At 41.4% G+C, this 23,280-nt stretch overlaps 2 protein-coding genes across 17 annotated transcripts in view; both read left to right on the forward strand.

The window, feature by feature from the left end:
- The window catches only part of NFIB (nuclear factor I B), a 319,107-nt gene that overhangs the window by 160,483 nt on the left and 135,344 nt on the right, over positions 1-23,280 (forward strand). The window lies entirely within an intron of this gene.
- LOC148127277 (uncharacterized) overlaps positions 13,667-23,280 on the forward strand; it is a 49,154-nt gene continuing 39,540 nt past the window's right edge. The window contains exons 1-3 of the mRNA XM_087928573.1: positions 13,667-13,706; positions 16,803-17,073; positions 17,176-17,305. Coding sequence (XP_087784699.1) covers positions 13,667-13,706; positions 16,803-17,073; positions 17,176-17,305 — 441 coding nt within the window. The remainder of the gene's footprint in view (positions 13,707-16,802; positions 17,074-17,175; positions 17,306-23,280) is intronic.

The raw sequence follows: 23,280 nt of genomic DNA on the forward strand, positions 1-23,280 counted from the left end.
CATGAAGTATGTGACCCCTTAGTCACATGAGGTTCATATCTGGCTCCAAAATAACGTAGATATTTCTTATAAAATAGTTTAACTACCTGAATCGAATTAACAATTTGAGTGCATGCCAATTGTTAGTTTCAAACAAGTAAAGTACTTTTCAGAAATTACTAGGACATTTGCTAAACAGAAATAAGCCACATTTTAGCTCAATACATTCGTACAACTTCCTTCTGCGTGTTCAAGTTATGACTTCGCTGTGTTATGCAAAACTAGAAAATTGATTTAATTTAGTAAATTATAATAATGTAATGATGAGCAAGCATTTTGCATAAATATAGCCTTTGTATTTTATCATCAGTTATTAAATATGACAGGCACCTGGCTTTGGAATAACATCAACCTTCCCAAGTTTGATGCTTCCAGAATATGTTGGATATCATCTCCCATAATGTTTATCTGGTATTATCTTTACTCATGCTGAGACAATTTATAAGAGTTAAAATTGAGATCATCAGACCAAAGAAGATTGATAAATTATTGATTCCTTGTTTGGGTTTAAAAAATTTACAGTATGTGTTAATAGACATCATATACATATGGTACTTCTTTTAGGAATAAAGAAGCTCAGTTTAAGCATTTTTAAACAAACATGTAAACTATAAAATGCAACGTGGAATAAAAAGTAATTAAAAAAACCTGATGTGCCATATGTTTTAGCAATATGGTAACATTCAGGTATGCACATTCCTGTTAGATTTTGGAGGAAAAGCTGCACATGGACCTAATTGTTTAACAGTTTGAGACCTTTCACCTAACAAATAATTTTAACCTGTTTAGTGGAGCATATGTATGTTGACATACTATTTTTTTTCCCTTTTCAAAATTCTGTTTAATATCAGGAGAAGACTGATTTCTTTTATTTCATTAGTTAACCCACAGGTATTGTAAGCACAATTGTATCAGAAATATACTGACACCAATATAAAAGTAGTAAGGGCATAAAATTTCAAACTTTCATCCAAGTCTTTGGAAAACTGTTGTTAAGTTCCATGAGTTGAAGTGGGCAATGAGCTGTTCTCTCTTATATTTATATGTACTTAGTTACTACTAAACATAAATACTTCGGTTTGCAAAAGAAAAACATATTAGTTCTAATATAGCTAGCTCTGAATCCTGGGGCGGTGGTGTTTAACTTATCTAATAACTGTGCTATTCTGGGCTCAGTCCCTATAAGATCAACCCTCTCTCTCATCCGCTTTGATCCTGGTAACTAAAGTTCATTCCATAACTCAGGTCAGACAGAAATGATGCATTGCATCACAGCTGCTTTTATGAGTGTGTTTATTTCATATCTGAAATGTTTTTAATATACATGTGCTTTGCTATGACTTGCAGGAGGTGAGTGATACAGAGCAGTTTTACTGCAGGCAAAACAGCCACCTGTTAAAACTAATTGGAGAAATTGCATTGTGTTGGTATCTGTGGGAAGAATCCGGCAGGAAGAAAGTAAATGTTCTTAATCTGAAAGCCAATTACCTGCATGACAAAATGTCCTCCTTCAGTAAGACAGTAATTCAAAATAGCAGGGGGGGGCATGGACTTTGGATTGGAATAGGAGAGTTGGGCAGAAGCAGCCTCTGCCCTTGAATTAGCATCTATCTTCAAAAATTAAAAATGGGCAAAGCTAAATGATTTAATTAAAGATCATACTTGAGTACATTCATGTTTTATTTTTGCCAGTTGCCAATCTTTCCTCCATTTGGGGGTTTCCTTCCATCATCAGAGTAAGGAATATGATAATAGAAAAATAGTCACCAGTCTTGCTACCTTGCATGGATGGGAATTAATACCTAAAACATCTGAATATTGTCATGTTGCTTATCCCTGTGGTATATCAAGGATTAGTGCTTTGTTAGCAATGAACAACCCCTGAAAGTTCTGTTGTGCTTTTACAGAAAAAATGCTGTAGTGAGTATGAAGCAATTATCTATATGTACTTTTGCATATAGGGAAAGAGTAAGAAGAAATTGTGTGACGTAAAAAGTAGTGGTAACTTTGCATGTGTAAACCAGCTCTTCATATTGTGACTATGATATTACTGGTAATGCAGTTTGATGTTTTCTCCCCAATATCGGCTCATGCGTAAAGGATGCCATATTTTATTACGGTTTAAAAAAAAAAAAAAGCTTCCCAGCTGGTTATCTTCATGCTTCTGTTTATACATTTGCTTTCTCTTTTCTGTGTTTAGTATTTCACACATGTCTTTCATTTTATCATTTCATCTTTTGTTTCTGTGGAATTTGAGATACTTGGATAGTTTGTCCAGACGTGCTAACAGATTTTATATCACACATTTTTTTCTTATAATTGTGACAAAGAAGTCACAAGTGGCTATGCTTCATGCTGTATGTTCCAAAAGGTGCTTTGCACGCTGCCTATCATAACGTTGTCTAGATACTGTTTTAAGAATCTGGGTGGTATTGCTATGTTAAAGTATTGTGCAGTATTATAGTAAATGACCATGGAACAGAACAAATCCATCACACGATGTGGCTTTTTCATTCTTTCAAGATCCATTTGGGATTCTTTCTCTGATTTGCTGTGCCTAAGGGAGTGACCAGTTTGAAATTTCATTCTATTGTATTTACTAATTGAAAGCAAGCAGTTTCATGGTTTTACATACATTCTTAATGAATGTATCTATTCTTTATGTATACTGAGGGTATTTACACCAAGACAAATTCCTTGTGTGTCCAATCACACTTGGCCAATAAACTGTTCTATTCTATTCTATTCTATTCTATTCTATTCTATTCTATTCTATTCTATTCTATTCTATTCTATTCCATTCCATTCCATTCCATTCCATTCCATTCTATTCTAATTTGAGTAGACTTGAGAAGTTTCATGATGCTTATACTTGCTTTTTGCCAATTGCAAAATCAAGTGATGGAAAATAGATATGTAGAGAGCTATAGCTGTAATGCAATCATCCTATGAACATGAGGCTTACAAATGGATTTATCTAGAGGTAAGCAGCATGATGCTCTTCAGCGCCGGTATACCCAATTTCATATCATTGGAACCCTTCTACACATGATTTTTATGTTAAAACATTTTAACATTGAGATGAGATGGATGGCAAAGAAATCAAATAAATAATTTAAAAATAAGGTGCAATAGGAGGCAGCATTGTATTGAAGCGAGCAGGGGTATCAAACTCTATTTCATTGAGGGCCACATCAGGGTTGTGTTTCACCTTGGGGATCCGGGGGCGGGTATCCAGGTGGGCATGGTCAGTTTGATGTCACTCGTGTGGGGCACATGTGGTGGCGTGGGTGCCCCCCCAGGCTCTCTTTTCAGCTGGGATGTCCTCTTACAGCCCTCTGCCAGCAAAAATGGGCATGACCCGCCCTAACCTTGAGCTCCGTTTTTGCTGGCAGAGACACTGCAGACCGGTCCTTTGCTGTTTCCAGGGCTGCCCCACAGGCCAGATCTAAGCACCAAATCCTGTTGAATTCGATATCCCTGGAATAGAGTAATATTTATAATCTGCTATTAATAAATGTTGGACATGTGAAATTCAATCTTATATAGTGGCAATCATTTTAGTGGGACTCGATCTTAAGTAATTAGTACTTAATCCTATGCCCTTTTATTTTGGTTTTATTTTGATCTCCCAGTGATAATTGTACATGATAGCTTGCATTTATTTATTTATTTATTTATAATATATTAAAAATTGTGCGTCAGTAATAGCAGTCTGGAAATATAAAACCTAACTAACTCCAGAGGACCACTTCACCAGATAAGAAACATATTCAGCACCTTTTGTTTGTATAATCTCTTCAAGTTTAATGCAGGACTTGTTGAAGTGATAGTTTGTTTGCATATCATTTGCTACAACCTGAATGACTGGTTATTCTGGTCAGAACAAAATAGCACTGACATCATGTGATTCTGGAAGAATTAAAACCACATTGGAACTTGGCCTTTCACTACCTAAGGGTCTGGCAGCAGTCTCGGGGTTGGCTGGGAGCCCCATTGAGTTTGCTAATATAATCAGTTGACTGCTAAGCTGGACAGACTGCCTTGATTTTTGATGGTTGGGGGTGGGGGTGGGAAATGCTATGTCTAAAAGAATAATGGGCATTAAGCCACTAGTGTTCTTCATAGAATAGTTGCAGAGGTTAACCCTTAGGTTGCTTCTTATATAACAAACTAGCAGTTACTTTTAAATCTTATTGTGAAATGGAAAATCCTTTTTATAGTTTCACTTATAGAAATGCTATACTGTAAACAATTGCATCAGGTTAAAAAAAGCCTGGTGAGAATCTCTATTTAAGAACAATAGATTCTTAAAGTATATTTAAGAACAATAGATTCTTTAAGAAACCAATGGTTTCTCTCCAGTGGTTTCAATGGATTTAGTTGAATTACATATACACACCAATCAATAAGTCTATTTATTCACAAAAAGAAATGTATATAAATAATAAGGGCTCCTTATTGAAGCTGTTCATTATTACAAAATTAAAATACACAGATGACTAATTATGAGACAAATCAACTCTGCAAAATCTCAAATAATTGTATTTATCAATGGGAATATTGTTCTGTATGTTTTGAGCCTGAGAGTGGGCAACACAGACAGAATTAAAACTGGGAAGCTGTAGGATTGAAAAGAGACCCTGAAAAATCATAGCAATGTCCCTTAAGAAGGACATCTCTTCAAAATTTGAAGGACTAGAGTACCCTCAGTTCCACTTGCCGGACATGACAAATTGAACAAGAAAATAAATTTACTGTTTATAGATTGAATCTGAAACTTAAATGTGAAAAAATACTGTTTATTATAAGTAGTTAAATTTGTGAATGGTTTAGATTTGGATCCTAGCTTTTTGCTCAGTCCACAGAAAAATGGTCCTTATGAAAAAATTTTTTTGTAAGAATAGTTGTCTTAATGGAAATTTCTGTAAAAGAAGCAAAAAGTTAGGATTGAAGCTGTAGTGCATATGTAGTGTTCCTCATTTTTCTTATATTAATATTTAGTTAAAGCTGTGGAATTTTTAATTTTTCTCCCCCGTGGAGCCACAGACTGAGGAAGAGTCATTAAAACATATGACAGCTAGGAACTACAGTATTTGGAAATCCTACCTAGATTTGGATCAATTTATTTTCCTGATTTATCTTTGCATCCTATGAGTACAGTAACAGTGGAGTAACTACTGAGCAGAAAAAAATAATAAATCATACTTCAAAGTGAATGATAGAATGGAATATAACTGGACTTGTTTCAGAGGTATTTCTAAGGCTTTTTAATGTGTTGTGCATGCATGCACATGTGTGTGTGAGTCATTCTTTGCTGAACAGAAAGAGACTCTTGCTATTTGCATGCAAATTATTTTTGGAGATTCTTCAGGGATGAAAGCAGCGGAAATTCTTGGATATCTTGGAGCAAATCCTGTTGGTTGGCGCTAGATCTTTTGCACCTGCAAAGCCAGCTAATAAACTGTTTTCTTACTAAAGCCATTATTACCTGTCTCCATTTCCATTTTTATCTTACATGTCACTGTCACATAGTTGTGTAGAATGAAGTATGTTCATAAAATTCTTAGGTTTATAGAAAATATATCTTTTCTTATAGAAATATTAACATTAGGTTTATGCAGGAAAGTTAAGTTTGTTTCATATATTGAATTTCAAATTATACTTTGTTCATTTTTTCCAGTTATTATTGATTTTCAAATGGAAGGGAGGAGGCAGAAAGAAATATGTCTTATGCAGATTTTTTTATTGATAGTTCCAGTTAACACAAAACCAAGACCATTGGCCCTGGTAACCAATGATGGGGGAGGGGTATCTAACAGTATAAGTGGACTCTGAACAATTACAGTATTATCATAGAAAGCAATATTTTTATTGGGATATACAATTTTTAATTGGAATATTTTGGCTTTAAACAAATATAGAAGACAATTTCAATTAGGTGAATTTAAAAATATATTATTTATTGTATTTATATCCTGCCCCTCTCAAGGCAGCATACACACATTTATTCTTGTCCCGTTTTCTCTGTACAATAGAAAATACGAGTTTAATTATGATTGAGTAGAAATTTAAGTCTGGCCTGTTTAAAATCTCAGAGAATAACCATAGGAAATAAGGGTATTCATTGCTTAATGTTGTAGTGATCATGTGACATCACACTTTAGGATTGTGTCATGTAGCAACAATTCACACTCCCAATTATTCTTGGTTAGTGAGGACTACATGTATCTAGAAGGAAATAACACAGTATCTCTAAATGCATGTGGAATACCTTTGTTTCACTCACAAGAAATAGTGTCAACTTTTGTTAACCTAGAAAAGTACTAATTAGAGGCTACAAGATCTAAGGAGTTGTGGTTTCTAATGTTTCTGCATTCATACAATCCACAGATTTCATGCAATGTTTTCTAATCTCTGTGCTTGGTTTCTGAACTTTTTATAAGATAGCAATGGGAAATAATATTTTATAGGTTTCAAAAATACTTATTTTTTCTTAATTCTTTAATATTACATAGAAATTGTAGGTTATCCTGCCTGTCACTAATAGTGAAAAATGGTTTGTTATTATTATATGTTAACGTGCTTAACTAGAAATTTGGTAGAGAAAGGGCATTGATACTTACCTGATACGCCTGTTCTCTGTGAGCTGTTCAGAGCATCCAGAAGTGGGAGGCGCTTCAGTCTCTTCTGGAAAGGCTGGGCTTAAAACTCTAGGATGCTCCTCCTCCTCCACGGGACACCTCCTCAGCGTCCCCCAGTTTTGCGAACACTGAGTGCCAAAGTCCGGGACTCATCACCTAATCTAGATCTCTGACCGGAATGGAACCCCACCAGACGGAAAGAAATGGGTGGGGCTGGATGCTCTTCACAGCTCACAGAGAACGGGCATATCAGGTAAGTACCAACGCGCTTTCTCCCACGAGCTGTTCAGAGCATCCAGAAGTGGGTCATATGAAAATTTGGCCTGTCCTTAGGGAGGGACTCCGTCTGGATCGAAATCCCCTCCTAAACTCTATGGACCCTCTGCAGGATTCTTCTGCCAAATGAAGCGTCTGCTAAGGCATAGATATCAATTTTATAATTTCTGACAAAGGGCAATGGTGAAGCCCAAGTTGCTGCTCTGCAGATTTCGTCTATGGAAGCCCGAGTGGCCCATGCTGCTGATGTTGCCGCACTCCTTGTCGAGTGGGCTGTAATGCCCTTAGGAACTGAGATGGACTGGCATTCGTAACTTTTAGCTACGGTGGCTCTCAACCATCTATCAATGGTCGTCGACGACACCCTGTGTCCTAAAGTGGATGAGTTGAAGGACAGGAATAGAGCCTCAGATTTTCGAAATGCCGCCGTACGGTCTAGATAGATGCTTAACGCCCTTCGAATGTCAAGTCAATGCCATTGATGCTCCAGTCTATGAGATGGTTTCGGACAAAAATTTGGAAGCACCAACTCCTGCGCTCTGTGGAAGGCTGAATTTACTTTAGGGATGAACGATGGATCCAATCTGAGAACCACTCTGTCTGCATGAAACACGTACAGGTCCTTTCTCATCGACAATGCTGCCAACTCGGAAATCCTCCTTGCTGATGTGATCGCAATTAAGAAGACCACCTTATATGTCAGGAATTTGAGACTAGCGGTTCTTAAAGGCTCGAATGGGCCAGTTGTAAGTGCGGTTAACACCTTGTTGAGCTCCCAAGTGGGATAGCGGTGAATTACAGGAGGTCGTAAGTTTGCAGCACCCTTAAGAAAGCTGCAGACATGTGGATGGTGCACTATGGAACGAAGGTCACCCCAGGATATTACCGAAGATAAGGCCGCCACCTGTCTGCGTAAAGTATTTGGAGATAGGGCCTTGGTCAACCCCTCCTATAAAAAGTCCAATAATTGTCCTATTGATGGGGCAGTTGGGTCGATCTTAGGCTCCTGGTACCAGCAACAGAAAGCGGACCATGTGGCCTCGTATATACGATTTGTAGAGGACTGTTGGGATGCTTGTATGGTGGCAATGGCATCCTCTGAAATCTGTTGGGTCCTTAAATGGTTCCGCTCAACCTCCATACGGCTAGGCTGAGCCATTGTGGGTCCGGGTGAAGTACCGGCCCTTGCGAGAAGGAAATCCTCAATGGTGGAATTTTCCAGGGTTGTTCTCTTGACACTGCTCACAGCTCCAACAGGTTGATGCTTTGTGATTGTTCGGAAATAGTCCAAATTTCCTGTGCAGTGTGGGATTGGCAGTGAGCTCCCCTTCCTACCAGGCTGGCATCGGTTGTGATCGTTGCCCTGCAGGGTTCTTTGAAAGAACACCCTTTGTTTATCGTGTTTTCCGACCACTAGCAGAGCGATTGGAGAACATTGTGCGGTACCTTTATCCGGACGTTGGAAGTGGCTCTTCTGGATCGCTGGAAAGGTAGCAGGAACCATTGCAGATCTCTAGAATGGAATCGAGCCAAGGCACAATGGAAATACAAGAAATCAGTTTTCCTAACAGTTGAGACAGAACTGCCAGGGAAACCCTCTTTAAGGCTCTGATCTCTCTGGCCAAAGATTGGATACTATTCAACCTGTCCTGAGAGAGAAAAACCTTGCCCTCCACGGTATCTATCACTGCCCCTAAATGAACTAACTTAGGGATTAAATGGCTTTTATCCCAATTTATGGAAAACCCGTGACCTTGAAGGGTCTCCAGAGTAATCTTGGTATCCAAATTTGCTTGATGTCTCGAAGATGGCAAAATTAAAATACCATCCAGATATCATTGTAAACGAATAGATTTGATCCTGAGGGAGGCAGCCAAAGCCGCTAGGACCTTGGTAAAAGTCCTAGGGGCCGAAGCCAGACCAAATGGTAGGGCAATATATTCGTAGTCCATGGACCTAGGGCTCCTAATGAAAAAGTTTGGAGGGGAGGATTGAAACTCTAGCGCCAAACCAAACCTAACAGAGTCCCTGACCCATGCATCAGAGGTGGAGCTGTCCCATTGATCAGCAAACAATTTTAGCCGCCCTCCAGTGGGAGCTGCTGTCAAGGACTCACTTGGGGCAACGAAAAAATCGGCCTCCGGTACCTCTGGGGTTTCTTCTGTTTTGGCGTCCCCGCTGACTTCTGTCGGAAGATTCCGACCTATCCTGTCTAAAACTGGGTCTGTAGCCTGATGTTCTTTGTGATCTGGGAAGGTATGGGCCTTGATAGAAGGTCCGAAAGGAACCCCTTCGAAACGACTGGGGCGTTCTGATTTCAGACCTCCGAAAAAGAGGGGGAAGTACTTTTTTCTTATTTCTATTCTCAATAAGCAGGGGCTCCAAGACACTGCCAAATAATTTATCCCCCGATATTGGGGCTGATGCCAGCTTGTATTTATGCTTGCTATCCGCCTGCCAATGTCTGAGCCATAGCAGTCTCCGTGCTGATACGTGAGATGCTATGGTTCTAGACGAGAATTTGACTGCATTAAACGTGGCGTCGGCGAATTCTGCCGCTGCAATAATCTTAGCAATGTCCTGGTGGGCTCTGACATTTGACACTGGCAATATATCCCTCAAGTGGAAGAGCCATCATAGGGAGGACCGTGTAAAAAAGGACGCAGCTGTAGCTGCCCTAATGGCCCAGGCGTCAGAAGCATGCGCCCTACGGAGTGCCAACTCTGATCTCTTTTCCTCCGGTCTCAGGGCTTCCTCGGCCTCGTTGGAAAGGTTGAAGAAGAGGGCAGTGCCACAATGGGCTCATCCACCTCCGGCGTTTTGAGATAATTTGAAAACTCTGGTGCCAAATTATAATATTGTTTATCGTACCTTGTTGGGGCTGAGTAGGATGCTGCTGATGCCCGTTGATTTTGTACTAATTCAGCAAACATACGAGGGACAGGAATAGTTTCTGCCTCATTAGCCAGCTGTGAGAATATTCGATCCTTGGATTCGTCCTGAGGCCTTGTTGACAATGAATGAGGGCTTGATGTGCCTAGTTTAGTGGTGTTCTTTGCTTTGAACAGTAAAGATTTAAAGAGGTGCAGACGAAAAAGGCCAGAAAAGGTAGGTTGGTCCTGAATGAGGCCTTCGTCATCCGACATTCCTTGTTCTAGTGGGTCAGCCTCTGACAACCCCAAGTCCATCTGATGGATCTACCCCACTTCCATGGGAACATCCTGGTCATCTAATTCCATCTCCTCCCGAAGCCCCCGGACTGGTATGTCAGGGATACTGGGGAATACCTGAGTTTGATGATGTCCCATATGTGCAAAGGATTGAACAGACAGGCATCCCGCTTCTGAAGTAGCCGAAAAGTGTCTGGTCCGGATGGATTGCTGAACTCCAGCCACAATGCCCTTTTGTATGGCCATCTCCATCCATTGCCTCATTTCGATGGGAATAGTCTCAGGTAATCCCTCCTCCTGTCTTAAACCGGCAGCCGCAGGGGTGAAGGTTGCCTCTGGGATTCGCCGGGCAGTGCTCATTGGAGGAGATATGCCTATGGGAGGCTGTCCAGAAATAGCCTATCTGGGCTGGATGGATAAGTCCAAGGGCCCCAACAATGTACTTGGGCCCTGATCCGATTGTTGTGTCATAGCCATCTTGTCCATCGTCATCTTGTCCCTGGCCCGTTTCTGCCACTGCCTTTCCAAGGCTTGGTGCCATCTATGGGCATCCTTATCCGCCGCCTTAGAGGCCTTTTTGGGGCCCACTGACTTATCTCGGGACTTGTCTTGGAGCGGGAGGCGTTGTCACCTTCCATTGTGGAGGACTGAATCTCGTGTCTCTAACTTTAATTTTTAAAAAAACTATTATTATTATTATTATTATTATTATTATTATTATTATTATTATTATTATTATTGTTGTTGTTGTTAGTAGTAGTAGTAGTAGTAATACTCTTAGTAGTAGTACTTGGGGTGTGCCTACCCCTGTGGTTGACAGTAGAGCGCTTCTCCAGGAGTGTAAGTCTGTATATATATATATCTATACCTATATACAAACACACACACACACACACACACACACACACACACACATATACACATATGCCTATATCTATATGTAAGCCCGTATATATGGGAAACAGTATCTAAGGGTTCACAGCAAGGGAAACCCCCAAATGCTCCAAGCAAGAAATATTCAGGATCCCTGGTGTACAACAATGTACTTGGGCCCTGATCCGATTGTTGTGTCATAGCCATCTTGTCCGCCTCCCTGGCCAGTTTCTGCCACTGCCTTTCCAAGGCTTGGTGCCGTCTATGGGCATCCTTATCCGCCACCTTAGAGGCCTTTTTGGGGCCCACTGACTTATCTCGGGACTTGTCTTGGAGCGGGAGACGTTGTCACCTTCCATTGTGGAGGACTGAATCTCGTGTCTCTAACTTTAATTTTTTTAAAAAACTATTATTATTATTATTATTGTTGTTAGTAGTAGTAGTAGTAGTAATACTAGTAGTAGTACTTGGGGTGGTGCCTACCCCTGTGGTTGACAGTAGAGCGCTTCTCCAGGAGTGTAAGTCTGTATATATATATATATCTATACCTATATACAAACACACACACACACACACACACACACACACACACACATATACACATATGCCTATATCTATATGTAAGCCCGTATATATGGGAAACAGTATCTAAGGGTTCACAGCAAGGGAAACCCCCAAATGCTCCAAGCAAGAAATATTCAGGATCCCTGGTGTACAACAATGTACTTGGGCCCTGATCCGATTGTTGTGTCATAGCCATCTTGTCCGCCTCCCTGGCCAGTTTCTGCCACTGCCTTTCCAAGGCTTGGTGCCGTCTATGGGCATCCTTATCCGCCACCTTAGAGGCCTTTTGGGGCCCACTGACTTATCTCGGGACTTATCTGTCTTGGAGTGGAAGACGTCACCTTCCATTGTGGAGGACTGAATTTTGTGTCTCTAACATCATCATTATTATTATTATTATTATTATTATTATTATTATTATTATTATTATTATTATTATTAGTACTTAGGGGTGGTGCCTACCCCTGTGGTTGAAAGTAGGGCACTTCTCCAGGAGTTTAAGTCTCTCTATATATCTCTATATACAAACACACACATATATATACATATGCCTAAACCCTGTGCACAACAATGTATTTGGGCCCCCGTCCCCCCCCCCCCCCCCCCCCCCCCCCCCTCAACCTCGGCGTTTTTCCAGGCTTGTTCTGCCTATACTTTTCCCCCCTCCCCCCCCCCCCCCCCCCCAACTTCCACACCAAAAAAAAAAACAAAACCCCCCCCCAACCCCCTCCTATATCTATATGTAAGGCCGTATATATGGGAAACAGTATCTAAGGGTCCCCAGCAAGGGAAACCCCCCAAGCGCTCCAAGCAAGAAATATTCAGGATCCCTGGTCCCCAACAAGGAAAACCAGCTACACAGGTCCTGGATGGATCCTTTCCTGTCAAAAACGTCCTGCTGTTTGAAATGGCACTTGAGGCTTCTCTCCAACGTAACAATCCAAAAGCAATTGCGAGAGGGGGAAAAAAAAAATCCTGTTTAAGGGGGACGCTGAGGAGGTGTCCCGTGGAGGAGGAGGAGCGTCCCGGAGTTTTAAGCCCAGCCTTTCCAGAAGAGACTGAAGCACCTCCCACTTCTGGATGCTCTGAACAGCTCATGGGAGAGATAGAAATGATACTTTAAGTTAACATCTGTTATCTGCTTTAGCAGACAGTATTATTCTATTCCGTCAAAAAAAAAATAGTAAAGCATTTATTTAATAGCTTTGCTATGGGCTCTGTGAGACACAATTGGATTTTATTAAAATGTAATTAAAATATTCCTCCATAGTCTCTGTTGCCTCTTTCATTTGTTTATTGAAATATAGAACAAAAAGCAAGATGCATAAACATAGGTGGTATTGTTTATTATTCTTTTAGTTTTCTTTTCAGGATGCTGTTTCATAATATAATGTTAATTTTATACCATGCAAAATGACTAGTTAAAGCTAAGTTAGTAATTCTTTTTTCCCTGAAAGTAATGTTAAACAAAGTTTCTCTATTTTTTAATTTTCATAATGTTTGAGGTATTAAAACATTGTGATAGCTTCATCAGTTAATTTTTCATCATCATTATGCATGAAATGGTACAGTTTTGTCTCAACAGTTGTAACCTTAGTTTGACAATTTAGCAGAGACTAATTCATAAGTGGGCGTGTAAATAGTTGGGTTCACATAGTAGATGTGAGTATGATGTGTTTGATTTTGGGTTAGGCTATTGTGTGAACAAAGCCAGTGTAGTCTATAAGCTACACTTTATGGTGCAGTGTATAAAGTCAGCCAGCTGTGGTTTATTTCAATGCTTTCATGATTAAGTAACTATGTTAGGTGTGGTATGTGAACCCAATCACTTTTAATTTCTGTTCAGTCTCATTTGGAAACTAGATACTATCTTACAATAATCACCTAGGTTTTAATAGGTATGTATAATGGAAAAACAGGGGAGGAATATTGATTCTCACCACTGACAAACACTTGGTTCCAGAGCAGTAGGGAAATTCTACATTTATTGATATTTTTTACTCAGATTAGCATGTTATTGATTAGAAATAATAAATATTGATGAAAAGATGCATACAAAAATAAAGGAATTCAAATAATATTCCTATGCATTTACTTAATATGTATACTCTGAATGACGACAGCCATTTTGATCTAGTGGGTAAGTAACCAGGCTAGAAACCAGGAGACTGTGAGTTTTAGTCCTGGTTTAGGCATGAAAGAAGCTGGTAGGTCATTTTCTTTCGCAAACAATGGATAAACATTTGGTCCAAAAAAAGTAGACCTTGCACTTCAAGGAAATCGTTAGAAAATAATAATAAAAAAGAATACTCTTAAGACAGTGGTCCCCAATCTTTACTGCTCCATGGACCTGCAGCAGGGTTGGGTGGGAAGCATGTTTTTGTGCATGGAATCTAATGCCGCGCTTGACACACTACTTGCGCTCAACCACTGCTTGCCAACAGGCTGCTTGCCAACAGGCCATGGCTGGTGCTGGTCCACAGCCTGAGTGGGCTGGGGACCCCAGCTCTGAGAGATATTTAGAAGGAAAGGATTTATTGGAATGGAAGCTTTGGGATTATTCTTGAAACTCAAATACATGATTCAGTTAAGGCCTTAATTCTGGCTTAAAATGAGCAACTTACAAGGACCTTGAGTGATATTTCTGTGTTCATGGAACACAGAGTTGGTTTATTGAATAAGTCTAGGAGATGAAACGTGCTCATTTAGAATCAGGATGTGCAGTGTTATCAATATGCTCATAATCACTCTAACTTTGGTTACTGCAACATGCTGTACATGTGGCTGTTCTTGAAGACCACTGGGAAAGTTCAGAAGATCCAGAACACAGTAGATCATGCTATTTGAGGCACCTGCGTTTTCCCTATGCTATCTGACTGCTGTGAAAATTGCATTGATTGCTAGTTTCTTTCAAGGTACTAACTACTAATGTTAAAGCTCTATGAGGCATGGGGCTAGGAAAAAAATGTGGATTACTTGTTGGAAGAAATATTAGGAAAAATGAAAGTACATGGTACTTTTTAAAAAAGCCTTTACAGATATAAATCATAAATGGGCATTGTTGCCAATGTCTTGGGTTGACCTTTTAAAATCAACTAAAAGACAGGAATCTGGGGGACAGAATTGCATTGGCACTTTGAATGTGGCTCTTAACTTTATTACACAATGCCTATTGAGATTGTCAAGCCCGGGAAAAATTATGTGCTTCTCTTCTATATCCTAGAAGTCAATAAGAAGATGCAAGCCCAAGAACCAACAACTAAGCCCTACTTTGTTTTGTGAAAATAGTATTGTATGGCATATCTCATGTGTACAAATATTTGTGTAAAAAGTTCCAAGTTTTTGGTTTTCTGAACCTTATTGTTAATAGCCTAAGTCCCATACATGCTTACTTTTCTGTGACTTCTTCCCATTGTCTGAAATCAACCATTGAATTCCTCATAATCTCTGAGGAAAGTTAACTGAACAAATCTCTTTAGATCAGAGGTCTCATTCTCGCGGCCCGCGGCCCAATTGTGGCCCGCAGGACGCTATCCTGCCCACCGTGATATGAAAGTATAATATTAGTGTATAATATAAAGTATAATATTATGCAGCCCAGCCTCACCCAGACTCTGCCTCCAGCGGCCCCCAGGTAAATTGTGTTTGAGACCCCTGCTTTAGATGGTACACTTGGTTCTCCTCTCTCTGATGTCATAGAGCTGAGTCTGCCACTATAAAAAAAACCAGCCCCTGCTGGCTCACCATCTTTTTGAGTCAGTTTCTTGTCTTGGAGCTTTGTCTCTGGAAGGAGTAATATTGAGCTAAAAAGAGTTTAGCAACAGCAATTTCTTTTCCAAGGCTTTTTAGCCTTGTTACTGTTCCCAGGGCTCCGGTTCGAGCTACAACACCAGGAGAGTGGGAATCTACTCTCCTGCAGCGCCGAGGCTTTGGCGCTGCCTCACTGAGGGACTCAGGGAGCATCGTGCTGAGCCTCCCACACAGTCCCAAAGATCATGGAAATGACCCGCTAGTCTAGCCACTTCACAACTGACTCCGGAGCTCAACACTGCTGCTTCGCAGCTGTTTTTGGTAATCGCTAATCGCTTGGGACCTGATAAGAGCCTAAGGAGGGAGTGCGAACATCCCAGGGCTGCCGCATGTGGCAGGTGGCCATTTTGAAAGTTGGGTGGCCATTTTGTTTCCCTAATTGGGACTCACAGCTCCCTCAGCTCACCTGGCCCATGCTACAGGCAGTACTACCACAGGGGAAGCTCACAGCACCTCTTGTGCTTGCTCTGTTTTGCGGAATGGAGAGGGAAGTCACAGACCCCAAGGGCCTGGAAGAAGCCCAAGATTCTCAAGTCTTTATGAGGAAGAAGTGAAGACAAAGAGGCCATTCTGCCAATAGAGATGCTGCTGCTAAGATCAGAGCCAAGGCCCTGGCTCCCAAAAAGACTTCCAAATCAGAGCTCATGGGCTGAGAAGAGAAGAGAAGATGCTGCTCTGGAAAAGCAGTCTGCAAAGACATTGGCACAGATGAGAGACCAGATCCAGCAGGCTTCTCATCCAGAAGAGGTACAGGGTTGCCCAGAGGTTTCTATAAGGGGGTAATGCTCCCAGCTCTGCTAGCCACCTTTTAGCTTAGTCTCCAGAGAGAGTGGAAGAAGAGCGTTTACCCCAGGATTTGAACAGATCAGGTCCATCCTCTAGACAGACAGCCCTGGTCCCTCCTTTCCTATAGGTCAAATAATCCAAGGGGGCCACAGACCTAGGATTGAGGAAACCTTCTCTGTCCAGTGGACCCTCCCCCCACAGGGAACAGGCCTGATGACATCAGGGAAATGGTCTCAGTGGCCATAAGGCAGGGCCTGGCTGAGGGGTTTCAGCAACTCCTTCGCCTACCAGGAGGAGGACAGTCCTTGTTTCCTAACTTGTCCCAAGGGGTCTCTTCATCCAACAAAGGCCTTCTCAGTCAACAATTCAGTTTCCAGCCTACCCAATCAGATTGGGAAGCGGATGAGAAGAGGGATTATACCGATCCTTCTGAACACAATCGCTCCTCTTATTCTGAGGAGGAGGAAGATGAGGTTGGAGATCATAATTTGTCAGAGGAAGAGAAATTTAGATCTGATCAACCTCCCTCAGCAGCGGTTTTTAAACCTTCATTATTTAAACCGCTTATGCACAAAGCTTTGGTCACGGCCCAGCTAACCCCTGAGGAGTTGGCTTCTGAACCACAAGTGACCTCTTATAGCCACAGTGACTCTGTTCTCCAAGTCAGTGGTTCATACCGAGATACTTCCTTCCCCACTTACATTCCTTGATTTAGTGAAGGAGCAGTGTACCTCCCCTGGGTCAGGACCTCAACCTTCATTGCACGACAGGCAATTTTATAACGTGGGACTGGCCTTGGCCAATGCCCTGCTGGTGCCCTCAGTGGACGCCCCAGTGGTAGCCTCGTTTTCTTCATCAGGCACTCCCACTGAGCAAGAGGATGTGCTTAAGATGGAGGACAAAAGGTCTGAGCTTACCCTCAAGCGCACCTACCTGGCAGCGGCTTTGGCTATCAGGGCATCTACAGCGGCTTCATTTTTCACGAGATCTTCATTACTCTGGCTACACCAGCTGCAGGAGAGGCTCCCAGCCATTGATTTCAGGATACATCAAGATCTCAACAAGATAATTGCAGCGGCTGAATTCACGGTGGATGCTACGATGAATTCTGCCAAGTTTGCTACAAGGGTCATGGCCTCCTCTGTGGCGGCCAGACGACACCCTTGGCTGCGAAATTGGCAGTCTGATTCACGGCGTAAATGGAAGTTGGCGTTGGCCCCATGTGCCTGAGAAAGGTTGTTTGGCAACGCCCTAAGCCATACTTGGTAGAAACCAAGGAAAAGTGGAAGATCCTCTCCTCAGCAGGGAAGAGATCGGAATATCATCTCGGGCCGTACTATCGGCCCTCTTCCTTCAGACCTGAATCCACCGCTCGATTCTCCAGGGGCCAGAGGGCTTTTCCTCCTCTCCAAGATCAATGTCCTGAGGCTTCAGGCAGGCAACAACAGGCTCCTGGTAAATGGCCCTTTTGAGGGGAAAGAGGTCGTTCATTCTGATGCTCGAAGTGAATGCCCCATCTCACCACCACCCCATTGGAGGCCATTTGTCTTTCTTCACCTCCAGATGGGGAGTCTACATCAGATGCCTGGGTACTTAAGACTGTGAGGTCGGGCTTCCAGCTTGAGTTCTGTTCTCTACCCCCATGAATTTTTGTTCGCTGTCCTACGTCTAGGAACAGTTCCAAATGGGCCCTCATGGAATTGGCCATTCAATATCTTTTCAAGATATGAGCCATAGAGCCGGTTCCAATGGATCAAGGAGGGTTATGTTTCTACTCTCGCCTCTTTGTGATCCCAAAGGCCTTGGAGGGTGGGGGTGGCGAGCCATCCTCGACCTTAAGCTTCTAAACAGATTTATCCTATACAGGCATTTTAAGATGCAGACCCTGCATTCCATACTAGAGAGCGTTCAGGAGGGCGACCTCCTCTCCTCCATTGACTTCATGGAGGCTTACCTCCATATCCTTATCTGGCCTCATCACCACCAGTTTCTCCATTTCTGTTACCAGAACAAGCATTTCCAGTACCTGGCTCTCCCCTTCAGTCTTTTGTCAGCCCCCAGGGTCTTCACAAAAATCCTGGCAGCATTGACGGCTTCACTTCAAGCTCTACCAGTAAGGATCCAGTGTTACCTGGACAAAACATCCTGATCCAGTCACAGTTGGTCCACTCCGCCCATCACAACCTTCACATCACATTGTAGTGTCTACGAGACCACAGTTTTTTGATCAACCTCAAGAAAAGTCACCTCTCCCCAGCGACCAGGCTGCTTCATCTCAGTGTGATCATCGATACATCACGCTGCGAGGTTTCCTCTCCCCGGAGCACAGGAGAGCCTCAATGAGTTCATCTTCCAGGTTCGGCGGAAGCACAAAGTTGTAAGTTCTAGCTTTAAGATACTAGACAATCCCATTGGGTTATCATTTTAGAAATATTTCCTTGTGTAAATAAAGAATGGATAGGCAAAAAGCAGTGGGATCAGGAGTGACTTCTGACTTCCTGTGGAGTTTCCTTGTTGGAAAGCTGGTAGGAAGCATAAAAATCTCCTTCCCTCCTTCCTTTTCCTGCCGGCTTTCCCATTTACTTCATTTGTGAAAAGCTTGCAAGGAGAATATCAGTGTGGAAGCCAGCAGGAAAAGGCCTGCAGACAGACAACTGTCTACTGCCAAGTGGAAGAACAAGGAGGTATACAAGGGTGTGGGTCATGGTGTAGTGTGAGAGTTGCCATGGGGGTTGGGGAGAGTGGTATGTGTCAGTGAGGGTGTCTGGGTTGCTTTGGAGTGTGTGAGAGGTGCCACACAGGTAGCCCCAGTGTAGAAAGGGTTGCCATGGGTGGGGTAGATGTGTGGGTGTCCCTCTCTTCCTTCCTGTTCCTTTCTTTATCTTTTCCATTGCAACAGGCAAGATAGGGTAGGAATGAAGGAGTTGTGGAGAATCGCTGGTAAAATGTCATTGAATGTTTAAAACAAGCATCATTTGATAACAGCAACAGCCTGGCAAAGCTGAGGCCACAACTTTCTATACTTCATTCCGTTAGGAGTCATAGGTTTGGGACATATTCTGTAAGTTAGCCCATTTGAGGTAGATTGTTTCAAAAATTGTTGCCCTAAGGTGCACCGTTTTGCCTAGTTAAAAAGTTACAGAAGTAAGTGTTTTAGTAGAGTAAAGATTCAGTAGGAAATTGATAGTTGCTTTTATTTTTGTTAATTTTATATGTCACAATATAATTTCGTCTTAGTGTAGAGATGTCTGAGTGTTTAAAGTCATTACCAAATGGGCTGCTGATGGCTAAAGAGTCGTGAAGTTGGAGGGTATGTGTGTGTGTGTTTTTGGCAGGCAGACAGTACATACTGTATCGGCATTTGACAATAGTGCTTTAGTCGTACTGCCAAGTGTTTGTAACAAGATAGTGCTGTCAGTGTATTTAGTTTTCAGCTCTCCTTTTACATACCCTACATTTCTTCCTTATTCTATAAACAATGCATTGCATGCTTTTTATACTTCTGTAAACAGTTCAGACTTGTAACTTGAGCTAGACTTGAAGTTTTCTATTAGCTGCTTGTACTTTTATTTTTTAAAATTCTACAGAATACTTGGCTGAGGAATCTTTGTAACCAAGTCATAACAATGTATTTTATTTTTAAAACTTTTTATTTATTTGTAATACCATGTGTAACAAGCAAACATGTTAAAAGAACTCAAGTTTCATTATTAAAAGTTTATGTTAATTAAGAAAGAAATCAGTTAGGGTCTCTTTTCAACCGGTCACCCTGGGCGGTAAAGTCCACCATCGACAGTAGGCAGATGGATTCGTTTCTGCATCTCCAGGGCCTATGAAAGTAGGTCTCTTCCAGTGCCTCAGGGTGTGACGGCCCACTCTACAAGGAACTCTGCTACGATGGCGTCCTGGGCCACAGAGGCACCTATTGAAGAAATTTTCAGGGCTTCTATGTGGTCTTCGCCTTCTCCATTCATCCAACATTATCGGTTAGATGCATTCGCATTGGCAGATGCTGTATTTGGCAGAAGGGTTTTGCAGAGTATTCAAGGGCGGAGGAATGAGCAGGACGAGACTTGAGCCCTCCCGTGGACAATCCAGTTTTGGTATGTCCCAATCACTGGACTCTTGTAACCACAGAAAGGAGAAGGAACTTTGGTCTTACCTGAATGTTCTTTCTCTTTTTGTGGTGACAGAGTCCAGGCCCATCCTAAGTACATTTGGTCAGGGATGTGGGATGGGGGGAGCAATGAGGTGTGTTTTTCTTTTTATATATGTAGGGACACATTTGGTCTGTCATGGGGAGCTGGGGAGGAACCAGCAACAGAGGCGGAGCTTAGACAGCTTTGACAGACTCAGTCTAACCAGCGAGGACAGGAGTCACCCCAATCACTAGACTCTCTCACCACAAAGAGAGAAAGAACATTAAGGTAAGACCAATGTTCCTTTTAATTGAAGGCACTGTAACCTTTAAATCTTCAGTAGAATATTCCCTGTATGGGACACACTGCCCATCAGACATGTTTTATTTCAAGTAATTGGCCAAAATCAGGTCTGGCAATGCAGAATGGCAACAATGCTACCATCATAAAGCAATGTTTTGACAATGTTATCTCAGGCTATGCAAAAAAAGAAAAGAAAAGAAAAAAGAAAGGATGGAAACTACAATGAAAGTGTTTGTATCCCTTTTTGTGTAGTTTTTTTTCTTTCAAAGCCACAAAATAATTCTAAATACTGTTTCACCACTTTACATATTGATGATAGAATGTAGAACAATTGTGATGGGTATGGAATGTATCTTGTTCAGTCGTATGTTTCAGATTTAGGTGCATTTAGAATATACCCATTGAATCCAAAGGTTTTTAATAAATCCTGTCTAAATTAAACAATGGAAATCAGTTTAGTTTTAAGAATGACAAAGTTCAATCATCTTTAGAATATGGGAAAAATTGCTATTTCTGATGTAGTCAAGATGAAATTTTCCTTATATAATAGATAAAAAGACAGTTCAGTGATCTCGATTCAAATGGGGAAAAGTGTTTCATAATGTGCATGTGGACACATATATTTCTTTAAATCAGCCCAGTCTTAGCTCAGTAAGAAGACATAGCATTTTAAAAGACTTAACAATAGATGTAATATATGTGTCAAACCACTTTTTCCCATTCAAATTTAGATCTTTGTATAGTTGTAAGTACAAATCCAAAGTACTCAATTGATTTCTTCCAGTTTCTTAGTTTATTTTTAATTGATTGATTGCATCCTTACATTTACTCATGAGTTTTATTCCATCAGATTTCAGTAATGTCTAATACGTCATATTTAAAAATATAAAGATTTCCCCTGTCCAGTCATGGCCAGCTCTAGGAGGCAGTGCTCATATCCGTTTCCTAGCCAAGGGAGTCATTGTTGTCCGAAGATGCTTCCGTGGTCATGTGGCTGGCATGATTATATGCCGAGGTGCACAGAAAGCTGTTGCCTTTCCACCAAATGGTATCTACTTATTGCATGCTTTCAAACTGCCAAGTTGACAGGAACTGGGGCAAGAACAGGAGCTCACCCCTCATATACTACTTGGGTCTTGAACTGCTGGCCTTTCAGTCAACAAGCCCAGCATCATAACTGCTAGGCCACAATGCCCCCTTAAATAATATTTATTTGATTGCATTTAGATGACTTCCTCTTTGTGCCCTGTATACTGTTCATTTGATAGTATCCTTGGATCATATAACTTCATCTGTTCCTTCTTGCATTTATGTGCTTATTGTTGGGTGCCCCCAACATCCCTTCCAAATGCCATTCGGAGTGCTTTCCGTATCACCATTTTCTGGGCTCTTTTGTATTTTCCCCAAAGGATTCAAGGACCTCCAGATAAGGATTGCAAGAAATCCACACACATTGCTTTCTGTTCTTTTGGGGTACAGCCAGTCTTATGCCACTTTAGAAATTAATCCTAAATCAAAAATTCCAAACCACCCTCCTTGGCACCATCTGTTTATCCAGTTTACTTTAAATATACTTCTCTTCCTAGTCATCTTTCAACATAAAGAAGTCAAGAAAATATTCCCTCTGCTGTGCCCTGCAACTCATAGTCCCAGTCTCTTGAGGTATTGTCAAGGCTGGGTTTGACTATACTATTTGTTTCCACTTGGATCAGTAGAAAGAGATAAACCTAGACAATCTTAGGAGGTTTTTCCCCTTCATATTCTGAATGTAGTTCCAGAAAATCCCATTTCTTTTAAGATATTCTGTCCCTTTCCACATAAATCTGCATTGCTCTGTTGAATGACCTTTTTTGGCAGGTAGATCGAGAGTAATACACCTCTCCTGGTGCTATTACAGTTTGTCATATCAAACCACTAATGATGGTAGCCTTTTCGACCACCTACAAATGATGAGAACAGCAGATGCTGTTTTATGGCAATTCTTTTCCTACCTTTGTGACCTGTTCCAGTTGTGATTGGGAAACAGCAGCAGTTCTTTGTCTCCTGTGAAGTGCCCCATGAGCTAGTATTTTGCCCTATTATTTACACCTACGTGAAACCATCAGGAGAGGTCACTTGTTGGTCTGAGACAAGTATCATTGGTTCTGTTTAGGACACTACTACCAGCCATACCATAATGTAATGAAAACCTTGTCTCAGGTTATGGAGGTAGGAGCTTGGATGAAACGAAACAGATGAAATTGAATCCAAGCAAGTTAGAATTCCTGATTGTCCATCAAAATTCTTAATTAGTTCACCAATGTCTCTTGGAAAGGTGATAGTGAATTTGAGTGAGTAGATGGCTGCTATGGCCAGGAGGGCATTTGCCCAATTTTTGTTGGTGCACTAGTTGTGGCTCCTGCATCATAAGGATCTTTCAATGATGACTTATGACTCACATCATGAGACTGTCTTTGAAGACCACATGAAACTGCAGTTGGTACAAAATGCAGTGGCAGGTTTACAGATGGATGTTAACAGTGTACAGTTATTTTGGGGGTTGTGTTGGTTACCAGTAGGATTCTGGATGCAATTCAACATGTGTTTTGGAACATGGCTTGAGACCCTGTAGCTGCAGGACTCTCTTCTACATTTGGTTATATTCTGTGTCTGTGAAGTAAGAGCATTTATCAGTTA

This window comes from Pseudonaja textilis, chromosome 2, assembly GCF_049901715.1.
Source record: "Pseudonaja textilis isolate UNSWEBS1 chromosome 2, rPseTex1.2, whole genome shotgun sequence".
In the NCBI taxonomy this organism is placed as follows: Eukaryota; Metazoa; Chordata; class Lepidosauria; order Squamata; family Elapidae; genus Pseudonaja; species Pseudonaja textilis.